The following is a 24,751-nucleotide window of genomic DNA, read 5'->3' on the forward strand; positions in this document are numbered from 1 at the left end:
GTCTATGCTATTCTACTCTTTCTGTTAAAGAAGTATATATATACACACATGTATAGTACAATGTTGGAAAATGGCAGAGGGGAATTGATTAAGTATTTTCATTTGCGTATTTTAACTAGGGAAGATTAAGGAAAGCACTGTTTCAGGATTGCAGTCTCTGGACACTTTTAGTTTCACCATCCACCCCAATACTGGAGTTAGTGGCCCATGAGCCATCTATGGCCAAAATATTTTCATCCCCTGCAAATCACTGTTGTAAAGTGAGTGTTAGTTCTTGGAGAATGGGCCTGTTTTATTCTGCATTAGGGACTGTCTAATCACACATCTGGTACAACGCTATGCCACCATCTTCCTCCCACAGAACCATTTGTGAGTGTCAGGCGTTAGGCACAAGGTCCACAGAAGGGACTAAAAGACTTGCTCAGACTTTCTGGCGAGGGTTAAGAGTCTCATCCCCAAGACAGAATTGAGGAGCCCTCATGAAGAATGAAGGAATACCTTTAATTTGAAATTTCTGGCAATTACTTAACCAACCAAAAAAAAAGAAAAACCAAAAGATTTTGAACCCAGATATTTTATGGTAAGCTCGGGCAATCAAATGGCTGTGACCACCCCCGCCCCGCGGTCTCTCTGGGTTTCTGAGAGGGAATTTAGGCAACACTGCGGTTTTAATTTTAGTGCTTTTAGTCAGCAATTGTGCCCCATGCCGTTCCCATACTCCCACCCCATCCCCCCTCCCTCTCAATCTGCTGCCAATCATGTTATAGAATACGGGATTAACTCAGGCACCTTGCTCGGCATCGCACCCCCATTGCACACCTCAAGGTTGAATTACCACATCTGACTCTGTCGCTGTAATTTGCTTTTTTTGTTTCTGCCCAGGAAGAGTCTAGCTCAAAGGTGCAAAGCAGTTCAGTCGTCTTGTATGTGTGACCTGCTTTATGTCATTTCTGGCAACGTGATAAGGGGCTGGGTTTAAGATTTGAGCTGGGGCTATGACCTGTACATTCTGTAATTTCAAGGAGTGGTTTGTGGGGGGAGGGAGGTGATGAAGCTGGGGAGGAGAGGGAGGGTGGGCTGAGAAATTCAGTGTGATGACAGTGCAACATTCCCAGCCTTTGTCTGACTGTCGTTTGATGTCGTCTATACCTCTGGATGGATTTGCCAGTGTGTATGTCTGTCGAAAGGTGGTTATTTGATGAGTGAGACTGCGTGTGAGTGTGTGTGTGTGCGTGTGTGTCTGTGGAACCAAAGCAGGTTTCACTGACCCAAGGAGTATATATATATTGATATTTGGGGTTTTGCTGGCCTTTTTAAATACTAGATAATAAAGAATGCACATTTAAAAGGAGGCAGTAGGGCCCCCCTTGTGAAATTACAGTATATCATTAAAAACAATTTTTTTTAGTTAAAAGAAATAAGCTCACTGCCTCAAGAAAATTGGACAAACTGTTTTGTAAAACAACTAATTTATTTGGGCTGTTTATATTCGCAGTTGAGGGGGCCCGCCCTAATGTTTCCACACCTCCCACCCTGAATAAAAATAGAACTATTAAACAGTATTAGCACCGCTGAAATGAGGAACATACTGATGTTAGGATTTGCTGAGCTAAATGAGGTGAAATGTCTTCAGAGTTTTAATTGTTATTCTTCCTACAATTCCCACTGTGTCCTTTCACCAACGTGACTGGCAGCCTCTGATGTCACAGCACCAACAATGAAATAAATCACTGGGCACTCAGCAAAGATGCTGCTTTGGATGAGGTGGGTACCGCAGCAGGTCAGTTGCCAAAGAGAAAAGGAACGGACAATTATTTTTAAAAAAAAACAGCGATTCCCTCCCCCCTTGCGTGGCTCTTGATAAAATCAGGCAAAGTGAAATCATTGTAAAAGTTTGAATCTCTACCTAAAGAGAAATAAATTCCAATTGTACAGTCATCCCCACCCAGAAGTGATAATGGGCCTGTTGTTGTTGGATTGGTGGGGAGGTGGTCAGTTTTGGTAGACAGCTCCATCAGCCGTGCTAATATTGTATTTATCTGCCTGTTATTGAGAATATTGTAAAAATAAAAGTCAGATTGTTACAGAACAGGAGTGCTTGTCTCTTTGAAAAACAGTAGGAGTCATGAGACAGCATTTTATTTCGTTTAGTTCTCTCTCTCTCTCTGTCTAGCACAAGTTGGTGGATTACTGATTCTGGGCTATCGACAAGGGCAGCAGTGTTGGCTTCACCAGCAGTGAGCTAGTGAGAAGGAGCAGGTCTGTACAGGCAGGTGCTTGCCTACTTGCAGTCCTGGGACCACTGCATTCCAGCGCTGTGGCGCATTGTGAAGAACAACTCGGAGATTGCTTTATATGCCTGGAGGAAACCTAACTCCAGCAGCAGCCTCTGTGTGACTGATGTACGGACAAAGCATTTATACCTTTGCTTCAGAGTGCATACTGGTAGCAGATCTGTTCCCAGAAGCTCATTGATTCATGCGTTTGAAACTTCACAGCGTTCAAAGGGGGAATTACAGGATAGAAATAAATGCATAATTGGACCCACAGTCAATTTGAAAACTGGCTGCTTTAGCAACTTTTGCCTTTGGCATGTGGTGCCATGGATTCAGCCAAGCCCAGTTCTCAGCAGGGTTTCTTCATTGAAAGGTAGGAATGTTATTTACATAAATACATTAAGGCTTCCAGTGCAGCCTCTTCAGAATTGAGTCTGCCCTCCCCACAGTCACTGACCTGCTTTGGTTTTCAATTGTTAGTATCTGGCCTCTCCGATTCCCTTCATTTCTCTGTTGATCTGGAGCGCTCTTCGCCTATACTTAGGCTTGCACCCTTTCTCTGATGTTTATTGCCCTCCTATGGGCTTTCCTGACCAGTGGTTGACAACTTGGTATGACCGAGGGTCTCATTTCAGAGGGACTGTTATGAGTCAAGTGTTATTGGTGTGGGACTGGATCACCTATAGTTTCTCACTTCCCAGCCTATCGACACAAGTTGGGCTTTTACAGTGATGCAACAGTTTCACAATCACTTCCCAAACCACAGCCAGATTACTTTTCTTTCCAAAGTTTTATCATTTCACCCCCCCCAAAAAATCATGACATTTGAACTCCCAGTCCCTGGATTAATGCGTCCATTTCGGTACGGTCACTCCCTCTTGTCACCGCAATGGTCATCAGAGGTACTGTCTGTGTACTCGACATCCATGCACTGTTCCAGTATGGACAGGAGGCTGGAGGAGGAGAGGGGGTCAGAAAGCTGGAGGTTTATAGATTCACTATTCAGTGAAGAGGCTCCCACTCCATGTGCCAGTTCATGTAACAGCTTGAAGGTTATAGGTGTCACCTGAAAGGAGGGGAAGAAGAACCCATTAGTCCAGCTGCTGGAATCCCCTGCCATAGTTAAAACATATTTGACGCTAATTGTAGTTCTGGGCAATCAGTGCTCCTGGGCAGCTCATCGCACCTTTGAAACGTCTCTACACCACTTGATGTAACCTGCTACAAATAGACAGCATGGAAACTGGAGCTAAGGCAGGAGAATGCATATTGAGGAACACATCAGCCACCATCTTACGGAATGGCAGAACAGGTTTGAGGGGATGAATGGCCTCTTCCCATTTCCAGTGGCAGTTACAGGAGGTTGTGTTGTAGGCTGCGAAGTGGATATTGAGTAGAAATTTTTCAGTGGTCATGTTTGAGGGAACACTGTCCAGTCCCTGTCATATTGGACTGAGGCCCTTTCCCAGCTGGCAGGGTTTAAGCATCTCCAGCCTCAGCTTGGATAATGTGGAATGTACAACACTAAGTAGGCCATCTGGCCCAACTACACGGGCTCTGAAAGTTCCCCTGTCAAGAGAGGAAGAGCGATTTCAGAGTTTGAGGAATAGGATTGTGGTAGTGGTGGGATGGGGAAACGGAGAGAGATGCCTTGGATTCAGTGTGGAGTCAATGGAGGGACAGGCCGAAGTCAAGAAGTAAAATCCACTGTGAGTATCACAGGCTGGCCTTACCTGCACCATGATCATCTTCTTATTCCAGGGTCTATAACAGTCTGGCCAGAGCTCCCCAAAACATAGCCAAATTGAATACTGCGGAGAGCCACGCTCAGAGTTCAGAAAGGCACACAGTTCTGTGGAGAAAGGTTTTGGAATATTTACAGTGCAGCAGAACCAAATAGCAGCCCTTGTGCTGACTAAACAGTAATGGAACTACAGGAGGTTTATACCAGTGTCTGGTTCAGACCTCACCATGTGCCCTGTCTGTGTTCCCACACCTACATCTCCCTTCAACCTGTTCACCTGCCTCTCCCCTCAGTGGAGAAAGTAAGGACTGCAGATGCTGGAGATCAGAGCTGAAAAATGTATTGCTGGAAAAGCACAGCAGGTCAGGCAGCATCCAAGGAGCAGGAGAATCGATGTTTCGGGCATGAGCCCTTCTTCAGGAATCCTGAAGAAGGGCTCGTGCCCGAAACGTCGATTCTCCTGCTCCTTGGATGCTGCCTGACCTGCTGCGCTTTTCCAGCAACACATTTTCAGCCCTGATCTCTAGCATCTGCAATCCTCACTTTCTCCTAGAAGATTTTAACCTACTGCGAATCCTCTTGCAAGGATGCCTTCCTTGAAGAAGCTCTCTTCCTCTCCCCTCAGTGCCCTTACAAGTGGACTCCTCAAAAATGTGGAAAAAGTTTTATTATTCTTTTGTAGGATGTGAGTGTTGCTGGCAACACCAGGAATTATTGCCTGTCCCTAAGTGCCCCTGAACTCATTAACTGTTCCGGCTATTTTCTGAGGGCAATTAAGAGTCAAACACTGTGGGTCTGCAATCACGGAGACCATCTTAGAGAGCTTCCTGAAGGGACACTGATGAACCAGATGGGTTTTTACAACAATTGATGCTCACCATTACTGCAACTAGTTTTATACCTCAGTTTCTTGTCAAAATCATCCTGATTTTTGTGGCCATTTCTTTCTTGACACCTAAAAGCACAACCTGGGATCGTAGGTTTGACTTATTGAAAAGGTAGAAACTACACTAAGTCATTGAGTGTATCTAAGACAGAGTTGGATAGGTCCTTGATTAGCAATTGATCAGGCATTAACAGAGAGAATGGAGTTGAGAAACCTATCAGACATGATTGAACAGCAGAGCAAATATGATGGGCCAAACGGCCTAAATCTACTCCTGTATCTTATGGTCCAAGTGTGAGTCGAATGGTGACAGGTGTGGAGGATGTCTGTAATGTGACAGTGAGATGTGTGCTATGTCAACTCCAGCACCAACCTTGGTGAAACTGGGGCAGGTCATACAGGACAGTGAGCTCCCTGTTGGAGATCTGTCGAGGGTCCTTATTGCTGGGGTTCTCTGTCATTGACCAGAAGGTCCTACAGCTCCCGTGTCTCTGCGCGCAGATCTGATTATTCTTCACTTCCACAGTCAGCCCTTGGCCCATCCCCTCCAACAACTTATTTGTGTACATGATTTGTTGCTGGTCAGACAAACAGGAGGCTGCTTCTGGGAACTGGAGGTCCTCCAGGTACGGGAATTTAGATTCCGATGTGTAAAACAGTCGGAATCCATTGATGTTCTTCAAAGTCTGCTCCTTCACCCTCTTGCCACGATAGTAGATTGTTATCTCAAACTCGGTTGCTGTAGAAACACAAGCTTTGTGTAAATATTTAAATATTCCACGTTCACTGTGATTCTTTATATCCCAAACCTTTGAACCACTGTCTCATTTCACCCCAGTGAAACTGTAACCTTGTAAAACAAGACATGTTTGTTTGTTACGTTACCATACCATGACCACACTGTTAGTTACCAGGGTGGCACAGTGGTTAGCTATTGCAGCCTCAGAGCGCCAGGGATCCGGGTTCGATTCCACCCTTGGGCAACTGTCTGTCTGGAGTTTGCACATTCTCCCAGTGTGTGTGGGTTTCCACCTGGTGCTCCAGTTTCCTCCCACAGTCCAAAGATGAGCAGGTTAGGTGGATTAGCCATGGGAAGTGTAGGATAGAGGTTGGGTGTGGTGGGTTGGTGTAGACTCAATGGGCCAAATGGCCTATGTCCACAGTGTAAGGATTCTACGGTGCTCTGACTCATATTGGCAGAAGTCAGCCAACACACAGGACAGTGAAGATGGTGTTTGGTATGCTTTCCTTTATCGGTCAGAGTATTGAATAAAGGAGTTGGAAGGTCATGTTGCAGCTGTACAGGACATTAGTTAGGCCACTATTGGAGTATTGCACGCAAAACTAGTCTCTCTGCTGTTGGAAGGATGCTTGAAAGTGAAACTTGAAAGGATTCAGAAAAAATTTACAAGGGTGTTGCTGGGTTTGGAGAGTTTGAGCTATAGGGAGAGGTTGAATAGACTGGGGCTGTTTTCCCCGGAGCGTCGGAGGCTGAGGGGTGACCTTATAGTGGTTTATAAAATCATGAGAGGCATGGATAGGATAAATAGACAAGTTCTTTTCCCTGGGGTGGGGGGAGTCTAGATCTTGAGGGTGTAGGTTTACGGTGATGGAAGCTGGTACAGTTACAACATTTACAAGGCATTGGGATAGGTATATGAATAAGAAGGGTTCACAACTCTATTTTGATTTAATCCTTGCCCTCCCCTTCACTGTTTAATCACCCAGCATTGTGCTTTGATGTGAAGGGCACTGCTTGTCACTGGCCACTCGGGTGTTTCCTATCTTCCTGGTGGTGGAAAATGAATAAAGATTTGTGCACCTTGTGTCTCTCACTGTGTCTCACACCCGCGCGCACACACAACATGGGTGCTCGGAAAAAATAAGCACTACCGCAGTTAGGCGGTAGTGTGGGAGGGTATGGGTGGGTTGCGCTTCAGCGGGTCGGTGTGGACTTGTTGGGCCGAAGGGCCTGTTTCCACACTGTAAGTAATCTAATGAAAGAAAGGGTTTCAGAGGGATATGGGCCAAGTGCTAGCAAATGGGACTAGATTGGGGTGGGATCTCTGGTCGGCACAGACTATGACTCTACCCCACCATTCAATGAGATTATGGTTGTTGTGGTTCTGTTCGCCAAGCTGGAAGTTTTTGCTGCAAACGTTTCGTTCCCTGGCTAGGGAACATCATCACAGTGCTATTGGAGCCTCCTGTGAAGCGCTGCTTTGATGTTTCTTCCGGTATTTATAGTGGTTTGTTCTTGCCGCTTCCGGGTGTCAGTTTCAGCTGTAGTAGTTTGTATGTGGGGTCCAGGTCGATGTGTCTGTTGATGGATGTTCTTGCCGCTTCCGGGTGTCAGTTTCAGCTGTAGTGGTTTGTATATGGGGTCCAGGTCCATGTGTCTGTTAATGGAGTTTGTGGATGAATGCCATGCCTCTAGGAATTCCCTGGCTGTTCTCTGTCTGGCTTGTCCTATGATGGTAGTGTTTTCCCAGTCAAATTCATGTTCCTGGTTGTCTGAGTGTATGGCTACTAGGGATAGCTGGTCATGTCGTTTTGTGGCTAGCTGATGTTCATGGATGCGGATTGTTAGCTGTCTTCCTGTTTGTCCTATATAGTGTTTTGTGCAGTCCTTGCATGGTATTTTGTAAACTACGTTAGTTTGGCTCGTGCTGGCTATTGGGTCCTTTGTTCTAGTGAGTTGTTGTGAGTGTGGAAGTTGGCTTGTGTGCTGTTATGAGTCCTAAGGGTCGCAGTAGTCTGGCTGTCAGTTCTGAGATGCTCCTGACGTATGGTAGTGTGGAAGAGTAGTAGCCATACACTCAGACAACCAGGAACATGAATTTGACTGGGAAACAGCCAGGGAATTCCTAGAGGCATGGCATTCATCCACAAACTCCATTAACAGACACATGGACCTGGACCCCATATACAAACCACTACAGCTGAAACTGACACCCGGAAGTGGCAAGAACATCCATCAACAGACACATCGACCTGGACCCCACATACAAACTACTACAGCTGAAACTGACACCCGGAAGCGGCAAGAACAAACCACTATGAATACCGGAAGAAACATCAAAGCAGTGCTTCACAGGAGGCTCCAATAGCGCTGATGATGTTCCCTAGCCAGGGAACGAAACGTTTGCAGCAAAAACTTCCAGCTCGGCGAACAGAACCACAACAACGGACACCCGAGCTACAAATCTTCAACCAGACTTTAGATTATGGTTGATCTGATAACCCTAATTAAAATCTGCCTTTGCCTGTCTATCTACATCAGACTTGAACAGCCTCAGTCTGCCAACACAGAACTGATGTAATTACTTTCAGCACCTCTTCACCCGTAGACAGCATTAACTTTTGATTAATTCCCTTCACAGCCAGGGTCACACCCTAGTTGTGTACTCCAAGGGTTAAGTTATCAGATGAGGTGATGTAAAATAGCACTGTGTACCTTGGAACAGAGGACCAACAGTAAAAGGGATAATTTGAGTGGTGTTTCCTGTTATCTTCAAGAATGTACAAAGAATCCCTATAACTCCAGTCACCAAGACCCCTTTACTTACACATGGAGAGTCCTTGGCACTGCCCCAGCTCTCTCAGAATGAACTGATCCTCTGCCACCCCTGTTTTTTTAAAGCTGCTCATGTTGCTTAAATAGTTGTAATTCAGGGAAGAAGTCATTCACTACACTATCCATGATTAAATATTTGTTGTTGAAAGTTTATGGATAACTTTTATTAAAATGGAATACAGGGCTTGTTTGTTTCTCAATACTATTTGTCTTCCTGTATTCTGCCTTTTTAGACTCTCTCTCCTTTTGCTTCGATTTGACTGTATTTTTCAGTGTTGTAGCCTTTCCACTGTGAGTGAACCTGCTTCTGAGGTTGGGTCTTTATGAATAAAGGAAAGTCACCAGGGAGCCATTGCTCAGGAATCCGCACCTCCGTACTCGCGGATTCGAGTGGCTGTCGGAGGGGAGGGCCGTGGTGGCGAGGGTGACCGAGGTCAGGACCTGCTGGGTGCCGGGAGCCTGGGCTGGACGCTGCCGCAGGATAGAGCGAGCAGGGCAGCGGTAGACGTCCAGTACGTGGCTACTGCCATCCGACGCCTTAAAATGGCGGTGCTCGGACCTGACATAGTGCACCAGTTAGAGGATGCTCAGGTGTGCAGTGGGATCCTGTCCGCGCTCACCCCAGCCCGGACATAATTTCACATTGGCCCCAAGGTCCCGTACTTCCCGCGGGAGCCTGTGCCCCACAACCTGAGCCGCCTCCGGAATTTTAATTTTGTCCCTTTTAAGGGCATAGGGCCCTCTACGCGGGAGTCCTCCCCCTTTCAGGGATCTGAGGTGGAGGGTGCTGCATGCAGCAATCCCCTGCAAACGCAGATTGCGGTGGTTCACGGATTCCCAGCCCAACTGCTTGTTCTGTGGCACTGTGGACCATGTGTATATTGGGTGTGGGCATTTGCACCCCCTTTTTGATTTTCTCAAAAACCTCCTTCTCTGCTTTTGGTTGCACTTCAGTCCCACGCTCCTGATCTTCGGACACCCGGTACGGAGGAGGGAGGGCAGGTCTGAAGACCTCCTCGTGGTTCTGCTCCTGGGCCTGGCCAAACTGGCCATAAACAGGTCCAGGCGGTGGGCCGTGGAGGGGGTCATTAGAGCCGACTGCCTGCCCCTCTTCCACGGTTACGTTAGAGCCCGGGTGTCCTTGGAGAAGGAGCACGCGGTGTCCACCAACACCCTGGAGTTGTTCAGGGAGAGGTGGGCGCCGCAGGGAGTGGAGTGCATCATTTCCCCCTCCAACTCTATTTTGATTTAGTCCCTGCCCTCCCCTTCACTGTTTGATCACACAGCATTGCCCTTTGATGTGAAGGGCACTGCTTGTCACTGGCCACGCGGGTGTTTCCTTTCTTCCTGGTGGTGGAAACCGAATAAAGATTTGTAAACCTGTTGTCTTTCACTGTGTCTCATATCTACACACACACACACACACACACACATGGGTGCAGGGGAAAATACTGCAATGAAGCAGCAGTGTGGGGGAAAATATGGGAAAACCCAGAAAAGGGCTGTTGTAGCAGGCTTCGACCACTAGAGGGATGACATCGCAAACTTTGGTGCCAAATGAAGGAAATAAGATGGAACTAATAGATCTCTACACACACATAAGATTCTTTATGTCAGAAAATCAATTCTTCGTGCTTAAAATGCTTTTCTCCCCCCAAACAGAGGGATTCCAAAGCTAAATTAACATTACACCTTTGAAATAACTGCACAGAGGACTCCCTGATTGGTACTATTAATCCAATCAGGAAACTCATAAACCATGGAAGTCTCCCTGGCTGACCTCACTACAATCACCGCACTCTACAGTGCAGAAATAGGCCATTCAGCCCACCGAGTCTGAACTGAGACTCACCCCCATCACCGACATGAGGTGTTTTCCATGGCTAAACCACTTAATCTACACATCCCTGGACACTACAGACAATTTCCCATGGCCAATCCACCTAACCTGCACAGCTTTAGACTCGGAGGAAATCGGAGCACCTGGAGAAAACCCACGCAGACATGGGGAAAAGAGTGTGCAAACTCCACACAGTCACCTGGGGCTGCAATTGAACCTGGGTCCCTGGTGCTGAGAGTGTGCTAACCACTGTGCTGCCCCAGTAGATGGACAGAAATTGTTTTCACTGACACGCAAAGTCTACAGAAGTGAAATTAGATATAACCTTCACACACATGGTGTAATCTAGTTTTGAAACTCTCCCCCTCAAATGGCGATCGGTTTGGAGTTGAGGCCGAGATGAGATCAGTTATGATGGTATAGAATGGTGGAGCAGGTGTGAGGGGTCGAATGGCCTACCCCTGCTCCTAGTTCTGATGTCCCCTCACTCAGTACCGTACCGGAACAATCAGTAACTGAGTGGGATTCACACTTACAATCTTGTGCCTCGCACAACCGCAATTAAAGATACAACTTGTACTTTCACTGAACCTTTCACGGGTTCCCGACCTGCTTTAACAGCTTCCAAGGAGAATCAGAATTCCTTATTGGACGAGTCAGCAATCTTTGTCCAGACCCTGGCTGTCTGGAAGTTAGAGGGGCTTGAAGTTAAACCTGTTAAATACCCACCTGTTTGTGTACAGAGCGCGTAGGCTGAAGGAGAGAACAAAAGACCGGAAAATTAAAACTAACCTAAGTGTCCATTCTGGAAATAGCCCCTCATCTGTGTTTGGAACTCGCCAACGTTTGGGATGACCATGTCGGGATCTTCGACAGCAAGTGGCATCGCACAGGCAGCATCTGCACCGGCAGTGGGCTGGCCACTGGGGTCTATTTGACTCAGGTAGTTTGGAGCCACAGCATAGTCCGGAGCATAGTCGGAAGGATACAGGGCTGCTCCCACTTCCATCATGGTTCCTTCTCCACCGCCCCCTGAGATGAGATAGGCACCAGATCAATATGTGACAAGGTCCACTCCTGTTCTTGCTGTCCGCCATTGGGCCTTTTGGACCTTCCGTGGACATCAGCTGGTGGCATAGAGAATGGCCACCATCCCAACTGGGTGTGAGGCCAAACCCCCAGCCCCTCACAGGCCATCAGTCCCGCCCAGACTCAGTGGAATGTCTGAGGTGAAGTTAACTTGCCCCCGATCTCAACACCCTGGGGGAGCATTCCATTGTTGGAGGGGGGACAGTTCAAAGTGAAGTGCAAAGACGCTTGGGAGTTCTAGTCCAGGATTCTCTCAAGGTAACCTTGCAGGTTGAGTCAGTAATTAGGAAGGCAAATACAGTGAGGGCATTTATTTTGAGAGAACTTGAATATAAAAGCTGGGGTGTACTTCTGAGATTCAAGACTCTGGTCAGACCACATTTGGAGTATACTGTGCAGTTTTGAGCCCCATATCTCAGGAAGGATGGACTGGCCTTGGAGTATGTTCAGGGAAGGTTCACGAGAATGGTGCCAGGAATGAAAGACATAACGTATGAGGAATGTTTGAGGACTCTGGGTTTGTACTCACTGGAGTTTAGAAGAAGAGAGGATCTAATTGAAACATACAGAATATTGAATGGCTTGGACAGAGTAGATGTTGGGAAGATGTTTCCATTGGTAAGAGAGACTAGAACGCAAAGGCATAGCCTTAGAGTAAAGGGAAGACCTTTTAGAATGGAGATAAGGGGAAACTTCTTCAGCCAGAGAGTGGGGAATCTATGGAATTCACTGCCACAGAAGGCTGTGGAGGCCGGGTCATTGAGTATATTTAAGACTGAGATAGATAGGTTCTTGAGTAGCAAGAGGATAAAGGGTTACAGGGAGAAAGTGGGAGAATGGGGTTGAAAAGCCTATCAGCCACGATTGAATGGTGGAGCAGACTCGATGGGCTGAATGGCCTAATTTCGGCCCTTATGGTCTTATAGTTCCTGGGCCAGGGGAGCAATTCCAGGAAGAGTGGCTAGACAGTGGATGACAATTGTCAAGGATAGTCTATTTAAGGGCGGAGCAGAATTTTGGGATCAACGTATTCAGGAGAGATCACTCCACACGGTGGTGGGATTTGTGCCTGGGACTCCTGGCTCAGATGTAGGGACATTACCATCACTTCAAAAGAGCTCCTGAGAATGGACCAGACCTGTTTTTCTGAACAACCTGTTCAAAAGATGTTATTACCCCCACTATGGAGAAGGTGAGACTTGAACCTAGACCCCCTGGTTTCGGAGTAGGGTCACTACTACATCCAAATAGCCCCATAGCATGTACCAGACCACGCTCCACAGATAACAGACAGCAGTGTATGCTCATTGGAGCATATGTTTAGGGGCTAGTTTTCTTTGCCCATCCCTAATTACCCAGAGGGCAGTTAACAGTCAATTCACATTGCTGTGGGCCTGGAGTCACGTGTAGGCCAGACCAGGCAAGGATGGCAGTTTCCTTCCCTAAGGGGCATTAGTGAAACAAATTTGTTTTCCCGACACTCGATTCATGGTTATTATTACTCATCATTTCCAAGTTTTTATTGCATTCTAATTCCGCCATCTGCCTTGTGGTGAGATTCAAACCCAAGTCCCCAGTACATTTCTTGAGTCTCTGGATTGGCAACTCAGCAATAATAGGACTAAGCCATCGCCTCCCCTTCCTCTCTAAATACCCCAGCTCCTACCTCCATGGAGACTGGTCCTTCAACCCCATCGTCATGCTCCTGTTGATGCCCTCAGTTCCACAGTCCCCAGGTATTTAAGGGAAAACCAAAAAAAACCCTTAAAATTCCATCCCTCCCCCACCATTTTCTGTCAGACGGTAAAGTCTTATTGCTCAAATGTCCAAAGCAATGCATGAACCCTGACCTTTGGAGGTCAGAGGTGAGAGTGTTCGCCACTGAGTCAGCAAGGGGGAGGGAGCTAATGGAGAAAAGACAAACTAATTAACCCCAAAGGGATAGCGACGGTTTGCCCCCGCCCGACACCCAATGCCTAAAGGTACAAAACTAATTGGTCACTCCCATTGAATCTTGAACAACCCTAAGATTGGGCTGGGGGGGGTCGGCGCTTGAATTGGCCTCAGTGCCCTTTTGTAAAAATCCACTTGCGAATGACTATTTTCGTCGGCGGGGAAAAGCTGGAGGGTTTTAGCAATATCAAAGACACAGAGAGCTATATTATGATAGAGACGAAACAATGTTGTTTACCTGACTCCCAGTCGAATAACGTCATGTCTTGCAAACTGCTCTCCAGGGTCCCCTGCTGGAAGACAGAGTTAAGATTATCCCACGGAGTGAACTTACACCACTCCCTCAGAAAACACAACTCCGATTCCAAGCCTGATCAACTTGGTAATGACTCTAACAAGGTCAGCCAATGGATCTCATAGCATATGAGTTCCCTGATTGAACCAGCTTAACAGCCCCAATCAGGGAGCCCTGGCTGACAGATATATACTAGAGTGTCAGAGGTTCTGTCCACTCCAAGAGCTGGCTCCGAGGGAGCGAGGTCAGTGTCGAGGACTCTCCATTTGTAAATAAAAGGGATCCTAGTGATGGGATACCAGCTTCTGTGAAGATATTTCAGACACTTTCATGAGAATCTTCCAGCCACTGAATATTGTGAAGGGATCCTCTAGCCTCAGTGGGTAGCCGTGGCAACTTATGAATCTCTGGGGAACGACTCAAGATCCAGGTAAGTATTTTCTCCCCCCACCAGGAACAAGGTAATGGAGTGGCCTAATCTAACTTGTTAATATTACAAAGGGGTGTGTGACTGGGTGGACTCAGGAAAGATGTCTCCACAGGGAATGAGAGAGGAGCGAGGGATCAGTTACACAACTTGGCAGTGTACAACACTCGGAAGTTAGCAACCTATTTAGTCTTGTTCTGATATCAAGGTGTAACAAATCGGACAAGAGGTTTTCTGGATAGGCTTTTGAGTCGATCCTAGGCTCATTGAGGTTTACAGCATAGAAACAAACCCTTTGGTCCAACCAGTCCATACCAACCACAGTCCCACACTAAACCAGTCTCACCTGCCTCTACTTAGCCCATATACATCCAAACATTTCCTATTCATGTACTTATCCAAATGTCTTTTAAACATTATAACTGTACCTGCACCACTTCCTCTGGAAGTTTATTCCACACACAAACTATTTTGTGCCCCTAATGCCTGTTTAAATCTTTCTCCCCTGACCTTAAATATATGCCCCCGATCTTGAAATCCCTCACTCTAGGGAAAAGACACCTGCCATTCACCCTATCTATGCCCCTCATGATTTTATAAACCTCTACAAGGTCACCCCTCAACCTCCTATACTCCAGTGAAAAAGGTCCCAGACTATCCTCATAACTCAAACCCTCCATTCCCAGCAGCTTACTGGTACATCTCTTCTGAGCCCGCTCCAACTTAATACTATCCTTCCTATAACAGGGCGACCAGAACTGGACACAGTACTCCAGAAGAGGCCTCACCAGTGTCCTGTACAACCTCAACGTGATTAGATTAGATTCCCTACAGTGTGGAAACAGGCCCTTCGGCCCAACAAGTCCACACCGACCCTTCGAAGAGTAACCCACCCAGACCCATTTCTCTTTGACTAATGCACCTAGCACCATGGGCAATGTCCCATGGCCAATTCGCCTAACCTGCACATCTTTGGACCGTGAGAGGAAACCGGAGCAAACCCACACAGACACGGGGAGAATGCCTGAGGCTGGAGTCAAACCTGGGACCCTGGTGCTGTGAGACAGCAGTGCTAACCACTGTGCCACCCCCAACATGATGTCCCACCTTTCACTGGATGAAATCCATGGCCATTACGGAGCTGCAGAAATCGAACGAGGTAAAAATATTAAACCGGTTGTGCTGAAACACGTGAGCACGAGAAGGAAGCGCTTCAGAAAGTTCCAGAAGAAAATCGGTCAGCTTCAGGAAAACGGCAGAAGAGGAACTGACCGATGGTGGAGCTAACAGTGAGAGCTGTGACACCCAAGCGGGTGTGCTAAGGGGAGAAGGAAAACCAGGTGGAAGAAATGAGAGAGAGTAAAAAGAGATCAAAGAACAAAGTGAAGGTGACCTCCATGTCAATTTTGGTTTTTACTTTGTTCAGAATTTGAGGATTTTCAAACCTGCACAGAAGTGTTTGATTTTTAGACAGTCAGTGTGGGAACTCCCCCTCATTTGTAATAATGCTGGAAAGTGTGGAACACTGAACAAACAGGGTTTTGTATCCTTTTTGTAAGGAATGCAGTGCATTATTCTTCCCTTGCCTCCCAAAATCCCTCCCAGACCCCAGAGTAGATAACAGCACACCGACCCCGCCCCCTCCATCTAAACCCCAACAGCCCCTCACCCACCAATCACCCAGAGGGACAATTAAGAGCCAATTAGACAGCTGTAGGTATGAGGTCACTTGTAATGCAGACTGGGTAAGGATGGCAGTTTCCTTCCCGACAGGAAGTGAACCAGATGGGATGTTCCTGACAACGGATTCATGGTCATCATTCAATTCCTAATTCCAGATCTTTTTTCGTAATGAATTCAAACTCCATCCTTTGATGTGGCAGGATTTGAACCTGGGCCCCCAGACATTAAAATTCCAAACCTCCCCCACCATCTTCTGTCCAAACAGTTGAACCTGGGTCTCTGGATTAACAGTCCAGCGATAATACCACCAGGCCGTTGCCTCACTTTTATTCACGTGAAGCACAAGCAGCAGCTTGGATCGGATGGGCTGAATGGCCTCCATTGTTGGGCTGGAAACTGCTCATTCACAAAACCCCACAGTCAGTGGGTCATCGAACGTCGTAAATTGTAACACATACCACGTTTGGGGATGAGCCCGTGGAGAGTCCAGGGCTGGCGCTGTCGATGGCAGGGCTGACTTCCTCACTCTCCTCCTCGGCACTGGCCCCACTCTGCTGGCCTTTCAGTGAAAAAGAACAAGGCTTTCAGTGAGACACAGTCAACTTTATACCTTCACACAGCAGGAGGGAGTACAGAAACCTAGGCACTCATACTACGTCAGTGCCTTTCTCTGTCATCTCTCAGGAGTCGCTAGCCTGGGGAGTATTTATTGCCCATCCCTAATTGCCCTTGAGCCGAGTGGCTCCCTAGGCCACTTTAGAGGGCAGTTAAGAATCAATGAGGAGAAAGTGAGGTCTGCAGATGCCTGGAAAAGCGCAGCAGGTCAGGCAGCATCCAAGGAACAGGAGATTCGACGTTTCGGGCATAAGCCCTTCTTCAGGCATTCCTGATGAAGGGCTTATGCCCGAAACGTCGAATCTCCTGTTCCTTGGATGCTGCCTGACCTACTGCGCTTTTCCAGCAACACATTTTCAGTTAAGAATCAATCACAATCACATTGTCAGGGGTCTGGAGTCATGTGTAGACCAGGCCGGGTAAGTGCAGCAGATTTCCTTCCTGAAAAGATTTTAATGAATTAGATGGATCCACAGTTGAATTCGACCAGCTTTCTCAGTCATTGAGAGGCATCAGCAAAGAATCTGACCAAAAATCAAAAAAAGAAGTGTTGGAGATCACAGCAGGACTGACAACATCCGTGGAGAGAGACAGAGAGACAGCCAACTAATGTTTCAAGTCTAAATGACTCTTCGTCAGAACTGAATCTGATACCCAAGTCTGAAGATTGGGCAGGTTCAAGGGGGCAAATCTCCTCGCTGGGTGGAGTCATACCTGGCACACAGATAGTCACGGTTGTTCATGATCAGTCACGTCAACTCCAGGACATCTCATCAGGGGTTCCTCAGAGTCAATACTTGCTAAGCAAGTTGTTCAGAAATGGTATTGCACACTTCTGAGCCAGGTGGGGCTTGAACCTTGGCCTCCTGGTTCAGAGTTATGGACAATACCACTGCACCACAAGTGCCCCGATTCCCCACATTAGTCTCCTAGGCCCAACCATCTTCAGCTGCTTCATCAATGACTTTCCCTCCACTATAAAGGTCTGAAGTTGGGATGTTCAGCACCATGTTCAAATGCAACAAGATCTGGACAATATCCAGGCTTAGACTGACAAATGGAAAGTAACATTCATGTCACACAAATGCCAGGCTATGACCATCACCCATAAGAGACAATCTAATCACTGCCCCTTGACATCACCAAATCCCCCACTATCAACATCCTGGGGATTAACACTGACCAGAAACTCAGCTGAACTCACCACACAAACACAGTGGCTACAAGAGCAGATCAGAGGCTGGGAATACTGTAGTGACCCACCTCCTGATTCCCCAAACCCTGTCCACCATCTACAAGGCACAAGTCAGGAGGGTAATGGAAGACCGCCCACTTGCCTGAATGGGTGCAGTCCCAACAACACTCAGGAAGCTTGACACCATCCAAGACAAAGCAGCCGCTTGATTGGCACTACACCCACAAGCATCCACTCCCTCCACTCGACAGCAGCAGTGCGTACCATCGACAAGATGCACTGCAGAAACTCAACAAGGCTCCTTCAACAGCACCTTCTAAAACTATGACTTCACCCACCTAGAAGGAAAAATGTAGAAAGAGGAACTGGAGTAGGCTATTCAGCCCTTCAGGCCTGCTTTGATATTCAATTATGACCATGGCTGATCATGTGGCTCAATAGCCTACTCCCACTTTCTCTCCAGACCCTTTGATCCCTTTCAGCCTAAGAACTACATCGAACTCCTTCTTGGAATATTTTGTCCTCAACCAAAGGACAAGAACAGCAGGTACATGGGAACACCAGCTCCTGCCAGTTCCCTTCCAAGCCACTCACCATCCTGGCTTGGAAATATATCGCCGTTCCTTCAGTGTCGTTGGGTCCAAATCCTGTAGTTACCTCCCTAAGGACATTGTGAGTTTATCTCCAGCCCATGGATTGCCGCAGTTCAAGAAGGCAGCTCACCCCCACCTTCCCAAAGGCAACGAGGCAACTAAATATTGTCAGAATAATAAGTAAATCGTCCCATTTCAGAGGCTTGAGAACATAGTCTCTTGTAGCCTTGAGAGAGCAGAATACTCACCAATGCTCCGGATCTCATAAATCAGGTGAGGTGTCTCAGAATTCCTACTGTCAACCACGCGGTGAAAATGCTTCTTCCGATTCAGAGCACTGCGAAAGTTTCTCTTCCATACAATAGGGTCAGGAACATCAATCCCTGGCCTATATCGGCCACTTGCTATCGCCCAAGCCTGCAGAATATTTAAAATGTATTCATCCTTACCCTGCTGAACTCAGCTTCCACACAGATTCACAGGAACTTCAGCAATCATTACTACTGATCTTGGATTGCACAGAAATGAAAACAAAAATTGCTGGAAAAGCTCAGCGGGTCTGGCCGTCCCTGTGGAGAGAAATCAAGAGTTAACGTTCCGGGTCAAGACCTGAAACATTAACCCTGATTTCTTGCAGCACTGGTGGTATAGTGGGGAGCATGGCTGCCTTCCAAGCAGTTGACCCGGGTTCAACTCCAGCCATCACAAGCTGAGTCTTTTTTTAAAAAAAGAATCAACAACAATCCTGATTTCTCTCCACAGAAGCTGCCAGACCTGCTGAGCTTTTCCAACAATTCCTGATTTACAGCATCCACGGTTCTTTCAATTTTTTACTTTGGTATTCTATATAGTGGAGGAGAAAGTGAGGTCTGCAGATGCTGGAGATCAGAGCTGAAAATATGTTGCTGGAAAAGCGCAGCAGGTCAGGCAGCATCCAAGGAACAGGGGAATTGACGTTTCGGGCATAAGTCCTTCTTCAGAGCTTATTCCTGACAAGGGTTGGACAAGGTGGCCGAGTGGTTAAGGCGATGGATTGCTAATCCATTAGCCTGTGGCTCGTTGGTCAAGGGGTATGATTCTCGCTTTGGGCTTTTCATTGTGTAGAGTTGCAAGGGGTCCAGGTTTCAAATCCCGGATGATTACTTGTTTTCATGTTGCAGTTGTATAAGACTCTGGTGCGGCCTCATCTGGAGTATTGTGTGCAGTTTTGGTCGCCATACTATAGGAAGGATGTGGAAGCTTTAGAACGAGTGCAGAGGAGGTTTACCAGGATGTTGCCTGGAATGGTAGGAAAATCTTATGAGGAAAGGCTGAGGCACTTGGGGCTGTTCTCATTGGAGAAGAGAAGGTTTAGGGGAGATCTGATAGAAGTGTATAAGATGATTAGGGGTTTAGATAGGGTAGATACTAAGAACCTTTTACCGCTAATGGAGTCAGGGGTTACTAGGGGACATAGCTTTAAATTAAGGGGTGGTAGGTATAGGACAGATGTTAGGGGTAGATTCTTCACACAGCGGGTTGTGAGTTCATGGAATGCCCTGCCCGTATCAGTGGTGAACTCTCCTTCTTTATGGTCATTTAAGCGGGCATTGGATAGGCATTTGGAAGTTATTGGGCTAGTATAGGTTAGGTAGGATTCGGTCGGCGCAACATCGAGGGCCGAAGGGCCTGTACTGCGCTGTATCCTTCTATGTTCTATGTTCTAAAGGCTTATGCCCGAAACGTCGAATCTCCTGTTCCTTGGATGCTGCCTGACCTGCTGCACTTTTCCAGCAACACATTTTCAGCGCTATTCTATATAGTTACACAGTAAGAAATGTTACCCTGCTGAATTAACGGATACAAGTTTGTTTCTCTTGCTATGTATTCAGAAGTGCTGTTACGCACAAATGAGCGACCCTCCCACCTTCAGAATCACCATGACATTTTTTCTTGCTTTTTTTAAAAACTACTATCCACCACCAGTCCTGTGCAGACAATCCAATATTCACACACAAAGTCCATTACGGGCACTACATGCCAATGGGTTTTATTTTAAAGCAGGAGAATAGAATTAGGCACAATCAGGACTACTGCAAAAATCAAGCCACCAATCATTTCTGGACAAGTAGGGAGTTGACACAACTGCACCTCAAATATTTTGAAGTCATCTTCAGAAACGTCCTGCCTCGAGCGATGTTTCCAAGGGATCTGGAATCGAGTTCTCTCCGCATTCAGCCAATGGAGGCCAGGGTACAGCCCACTGTTTATCTGCTCAATAAGCCAATCGCACAACAACGGCTTCTGGGAACCCATTCTGTCGGGATCAAAGGAAAAAGTAGGAATTTTGAAAAATTTTGTTCATGGGATATATGTATAGGAAGGGTTGAGAGAGACATGAGCCAGTCCTTACAAATGGGACTAGGTTAAATTAGGGGTGTCTGGTCAGCATGGACAAGTTGGGCTGAAGTGTCTGTTTCAGTGAGGCAGTTAAGAACCAGCCACATTGCTTTGGGTCAGGAGTCACATGAAGGCCAGACTGGGTAAGGATGGCAGTTTCCTTCCTGGAAGGACACTAGTGAGCCAGATGGGATTTTCTGACAATCAGCAACAGATTCACAGTCACCAAATTAGACTCTTAATTCCTGGTCCTGTTATTGAATTACAAATGCCACCAGCCGCCCTGCTGGGATTCAAACCTGGGTCCCCAGAACATGACCTGGGTCTCTGGATTAATAGTTCAGCAACAATGCCACTGGGCCAGCATGTCCCCAGGAGGTTGCAGCTCTGGAGTAAAAGCAATGAGGAGAAATAATCTGGGTGGGTGGGTGGGTGGGGGTCGGGTTGGTGATGAAGAGGCGCAGAAATAAGTATGCAGCACAGAGAGGACAAGAAATACACTTTTGGAAAATGTGACGCAGCGCGAGACAGATTTTTCCCATCAGATCTTTCTTCAACGTTCCCTCAGCTCCATGTTCATACATGGAATCCCTACAGTGAGGCAAAAGGCCACTCCCTTACCCCAAGCCCGTGATCCTGTAACTAAGGGAAGCACCTCTCAGCGTCCACTCGATCAAGAAAGAAAGGCGTACATTTACATAGCAACCCGTCCCAGCCACTAGATGCCTCAAAATGCTTTATTGCCACCGAAGTTCCTTGGAAGCGAGCCACAAGGTTCCACAGACATAGTGAGTAGATTGTTTGTTTGGATGCGTTCTGGTCCACCTGCTCAGAGATGTTATTACACCCCGCTGCAGCAGGTGGGATTTGAACCCAGGCCTGTTGGTCCAGGGGTAAGGACACTACCCCTGCACCTTAAGTGCCCTGAGTAAATTTGCTTCCCCCTCCTCACAATGCCTTCCATTCCAGCAGTAGGGACACCACCACTGTACCACAAGAGGACCCCTGTGGCTCCGAATGTTTTAAAATTTTAACCCATTTTCAGAGACGTCATTGCACAGCTCGAGAGCAAGTTGGGAGTGAACCCATGCTTCCGCTCAAGAGGGGGGACATTACAACTATGCCACAAGTGCCCTTAGTTACTTTCTTTGTACTGATGGGAATAATTACCAGCTCCAATCATCCAAGAATATAATCGGCTGCACTTTCTCCTCGAATTGTCCAGCACTGAAAATATCAGGCTGAACTTTAACCCTGTTGTCAGGAAACGGAGGGGAATTTGGGAGTTGTAGGGAGTTAGGTCTAACTCCTTTGGGCACATTTACGGCTCTCAGTCTCCCAGCTCCAAATCCAAGCATGATATTTTGCCAATCCATTAATGAAGCAACCCTGAATTTCATAAAGGCTGTGAACTAAAGTGTCCTGTGCTTTTTCATAGAAGAATCGTAGAATGTGGAAGCAGGCCATTTGGTCCATCAACTCCACGCTGACCCTCTGATAAGCTTCTTGTCCAGGCTCACCCTCATCACTCTGCATTTCCCATGACTAATGCACCTAACTACACATCCCTGGACTGAGAGGGGAAACCCACACAGACACAGGGCAAATGTGCAAACTCCACACAGACAGACAGTCACCCAAGGCTGTAACTGAACCCAGGTCCCCAACGCTATGAGGCAGCTGTGCTAACCACTGAGCCACCCTCCTGCACTTTTTCCCATCCCTTGTGTTTGCAAATGAAAAAGAGCTATGTTACCATAGTCCCATCAGGCCATAGGGCTACTCCCTCATTGGAGACAGAGTGAGAAAGAGAGACAACTGGTGGGGTTTTAACCTAAGGGTCACCTCACCTCAGGCGAGAGGAGACAGTGAGAAGGAGAGTCCCTCACCAGCGCGGGAATTGAACCCACTCTGTTGGCATTACAAACCAGCTGTTCAACCAGTTGAGCTAAATGATAAAATTTAAAACAAACAGCTAAAAGGGGTTATTATTTGCAAAGGAAACTCATGGTTAATTACGGAACCATTATGGTGCAGAAAGAGACCATTGGATCACTACATGTGGAGCTGATATCATTGCGCCTTGTGGTGGTGATGTCACCACAGCTGTGCATGGTGTCTGGTGAATGACATTATCATCCTGCCCCAGTGCATGCGCAGCAGTGCAGCCAATGTGTCTCCATGTGGACCATTGGCGATTCCTGCAGAAACGTTCATCACCTCCACCATCCCACCATCCTCCCGTTAAAAACGCTAACCTTTACTCCCAATTCCTCCACCTCCGCTGCATCTGCTCAGAACATCCCAGATGGCCTCCGATTTCAAGGACTGCAATTTCCCCTTCCACGTGGAAAACAATGCTCTCCAGCACATCTGCACCATTTCTTGCACCTTCAATCCCAAACCTCCAACCACAACAATGATAGAACCCCCCCACCCTGGTCCTCACCTTCTATCCCACCAACCTCTGAATACAATGCAGCCTCCTCTGCCATTTCTGCCACCTACAGTCAGATCCCACCACCAGAGGTATGTTTCCCTCACCACTCTTTTCTGCATTCTGCAGAGGCCATTCTCTCCGCAACTCCCTCATTAGCTCCACATCCCTCACCAACCCACCTCCCCTCCTGGCTCCTTCCCTTGCCACCGCGAGAGGTGTAAAACCTGCGCCCACACCTCCCCCCTCATCTCCATCCAAGGCCCCAAAGGATTCTCCTATATTCGGCAGAGATTTTCATGGTCTCCTCCACATTGGGGAGGCAGGACGCCAACTTGCGGAATGTTTCAACCCACTGCCCTGTGGCCGAACACTTCAACTCCCCCTCCCACTCCCACTCCACCAAGGACATGCAGGCCCTGGGCCTGGTCCATCACCAAATCATAACCACCAGACTCCTGGAAGAAGAATACCTCATTAGATTCCCTACAGTGTGGAAACAGACCCTTCAGCCCAACAAGTCCACACCAACCCTCCAAAGAGTAACCCACCCAGACACATTTCCCTCTGATTAATACACCTAACACTACGGGCAATTTAGCATGGCCAATTCACCTGACCTGCACATCTTTGGACTGTGGGAGGAAACCAGAGCACCCAGAGGAAACCCACGCAGACACGGGGAGAATGTGCAAACTCCGCACAGACAGTCGCCCGAGGCTAGGATTGAACCCGGGTCCTGGCACTGTGAGGCGACAGTGCTAACCACTGAGCCTCCTTGGGACCCTCTACCCACACTGAATCAAAGTCGATTTCACTGGTTTCCTCCACCCTTCTTATCCCAGATCCAACCCTCCAATTTAGCACCACCCTCTTGACCTGTCCATCTTCCTTCCCACCTATCACCATTACTCCCCACCTTTATTTACCTATCGCCTTCCTAGCTACCTTCCCCCAGACCCAACCCTACCATTCAATCTCTCAATCCCTTTTGGCCTAAGCCTCATTCCTGATGAAGGGCTTATGCTCGAAGTGTTGACTCTTCTGCTGCTCGGATGCTGCCTGACCTGTTGGACTTTTCCAGCACCACCCTTTTTGACTCTGACCTGCAGCCCTCACTCCCTCCACCGTCCCGTCTGTTTTATTACCACCAATTACTGGAGGTCGATCTATTTCTGTTAAAGGCTTGATTCGTGTTAATCGCAGCCCCCCGTCCTATCTCAGGGAAGTAAACGAAAGCATCTTTACCTAGAGCTTTATTTTCAAACTGTCCCTTCATAGACTCAAAGAGTCTACCTCACTCTTGCAGCAGCCACTGAACTGTTGCAGGACACAGCGATGCTAAATTTCTGAGCCAATTTCCACCCCCAACACCAGATCACTTCTTACTTTCACTTCGAGATTTCCTCTGGCCAGCCAATTGCTAATAAACGCCAGCTAGCTCCACCTTCCCTGACATCAGTTCCTCTGGTTTCTCATGAAGTCTTAAAGGGAATTTTCCCCAGCTCTGCAGGACAATGGTTCGGACTGTTTTGGATTTCAGGATTACCCAAGAGCGAAAATTTACCAGCAGAAATTCCTGTGACGCAGAAAATGGATTATCTGCCCTTTGTTTAGAATGCAAGTTAGAAAGTTCACCTCTGGAAATCATGATGGGGAGGTGCTGGTGTTGGACTGGGGTGTACAAAGTTAAAAATCACACAACACCAGGGGGTGGGGATGGTTTAACCCCTGCCCTTCTAGAGATGGTTAAAAAAAAATC

General features: G+C 47.4%; 1 protein-coding gene across 2 annotated transcripts; it reads right to left on the bottom strand.

Annotated features, from left to right (window-relative positions):
- Window positions 1-738: 738 nt before the first annotated feature.
- Window positions 739-24,398, bottom strand: LOC132831443 (interferon regulatory factor 3-like). 2 transcript variants are annotated; one of them, XM_060849599.1, is made up of 9 exons: window positions 24,379-24,398; window positions 20,304-20,469; window positions 18,422-18,590; window positions 16,229-16,329; window positions 13,604-13,658; window positions 11,116-11,355; window positions 5,280-5,645; window positions 4,010-4,128; window positions 739-3,342 (listed from the first exon to the last, which is right to left on the bottom strand). In XM_060849599.1, exons 2-9 carry the CDS (start codon window positions 20,466-20,468, stop codon window positions 3,145-3,147), a joined length of 1,413 nt encoding a protein of 470 aa, XP_060705582.1. In that variant the 5' UTR covers window position 20,469; window positions 24,379-24,398; the 3' UTR covers window positions 739-3,144. The 2 variants fall into 2 exon arrangements, with proteins under 2 accessions (XP_060705582.1, XP_060705581.1); XM_060849598.1 differs by lacking the exon at window positions 24,379-24,398 and adding an exon at window positions 24,238-24,372.
- Between the last annotated feature and the right edge of the window lie 353 nt (window positions 24,399-24,751).

This window comes from Hemiscyllium ocellatum, chromosome 33 (assembly GCF_020745735.1).
Source record: "Hemiscyllium ocellatum isolate sHemOce1 chromosome 33, sHemOce1.pat.X.cur, whole genome shotgun sequence".
Taxonomy (NCBI): Eukaryota; Metazoa; Chordata; class Chondrichthyes; order Orectolobiformes; family Hemiscylliidae; genus Hemiscyllium; species Hemiscyllium ocellatum.

Bases quoted from the DNA above. Each gene is read 5' to 3' on its own strand.
- LOC132831443 (XM_060849599.1), bottom strand. From the start codon at position 20,468: ATGGGTTCCCAGAAGCCGTTGTTGTGCGATTGGCTTATTGAGCAGATA. The intron at 16,330-18,421 runs GTGAGTATTCTG...TTTCACTGAAAG, and splicing joins TTATGAGATCCGGAGCATTG to GCCAGCAGAGTGGGGCCAGT. The intron at 4,129-5,279 runs GTTGGTGCTGGA...CTTTCTCCACAG, and splicing joins CCTGCCCCAGTTTCACCAAG to AACTGTGTGCCTTTCTGAAC.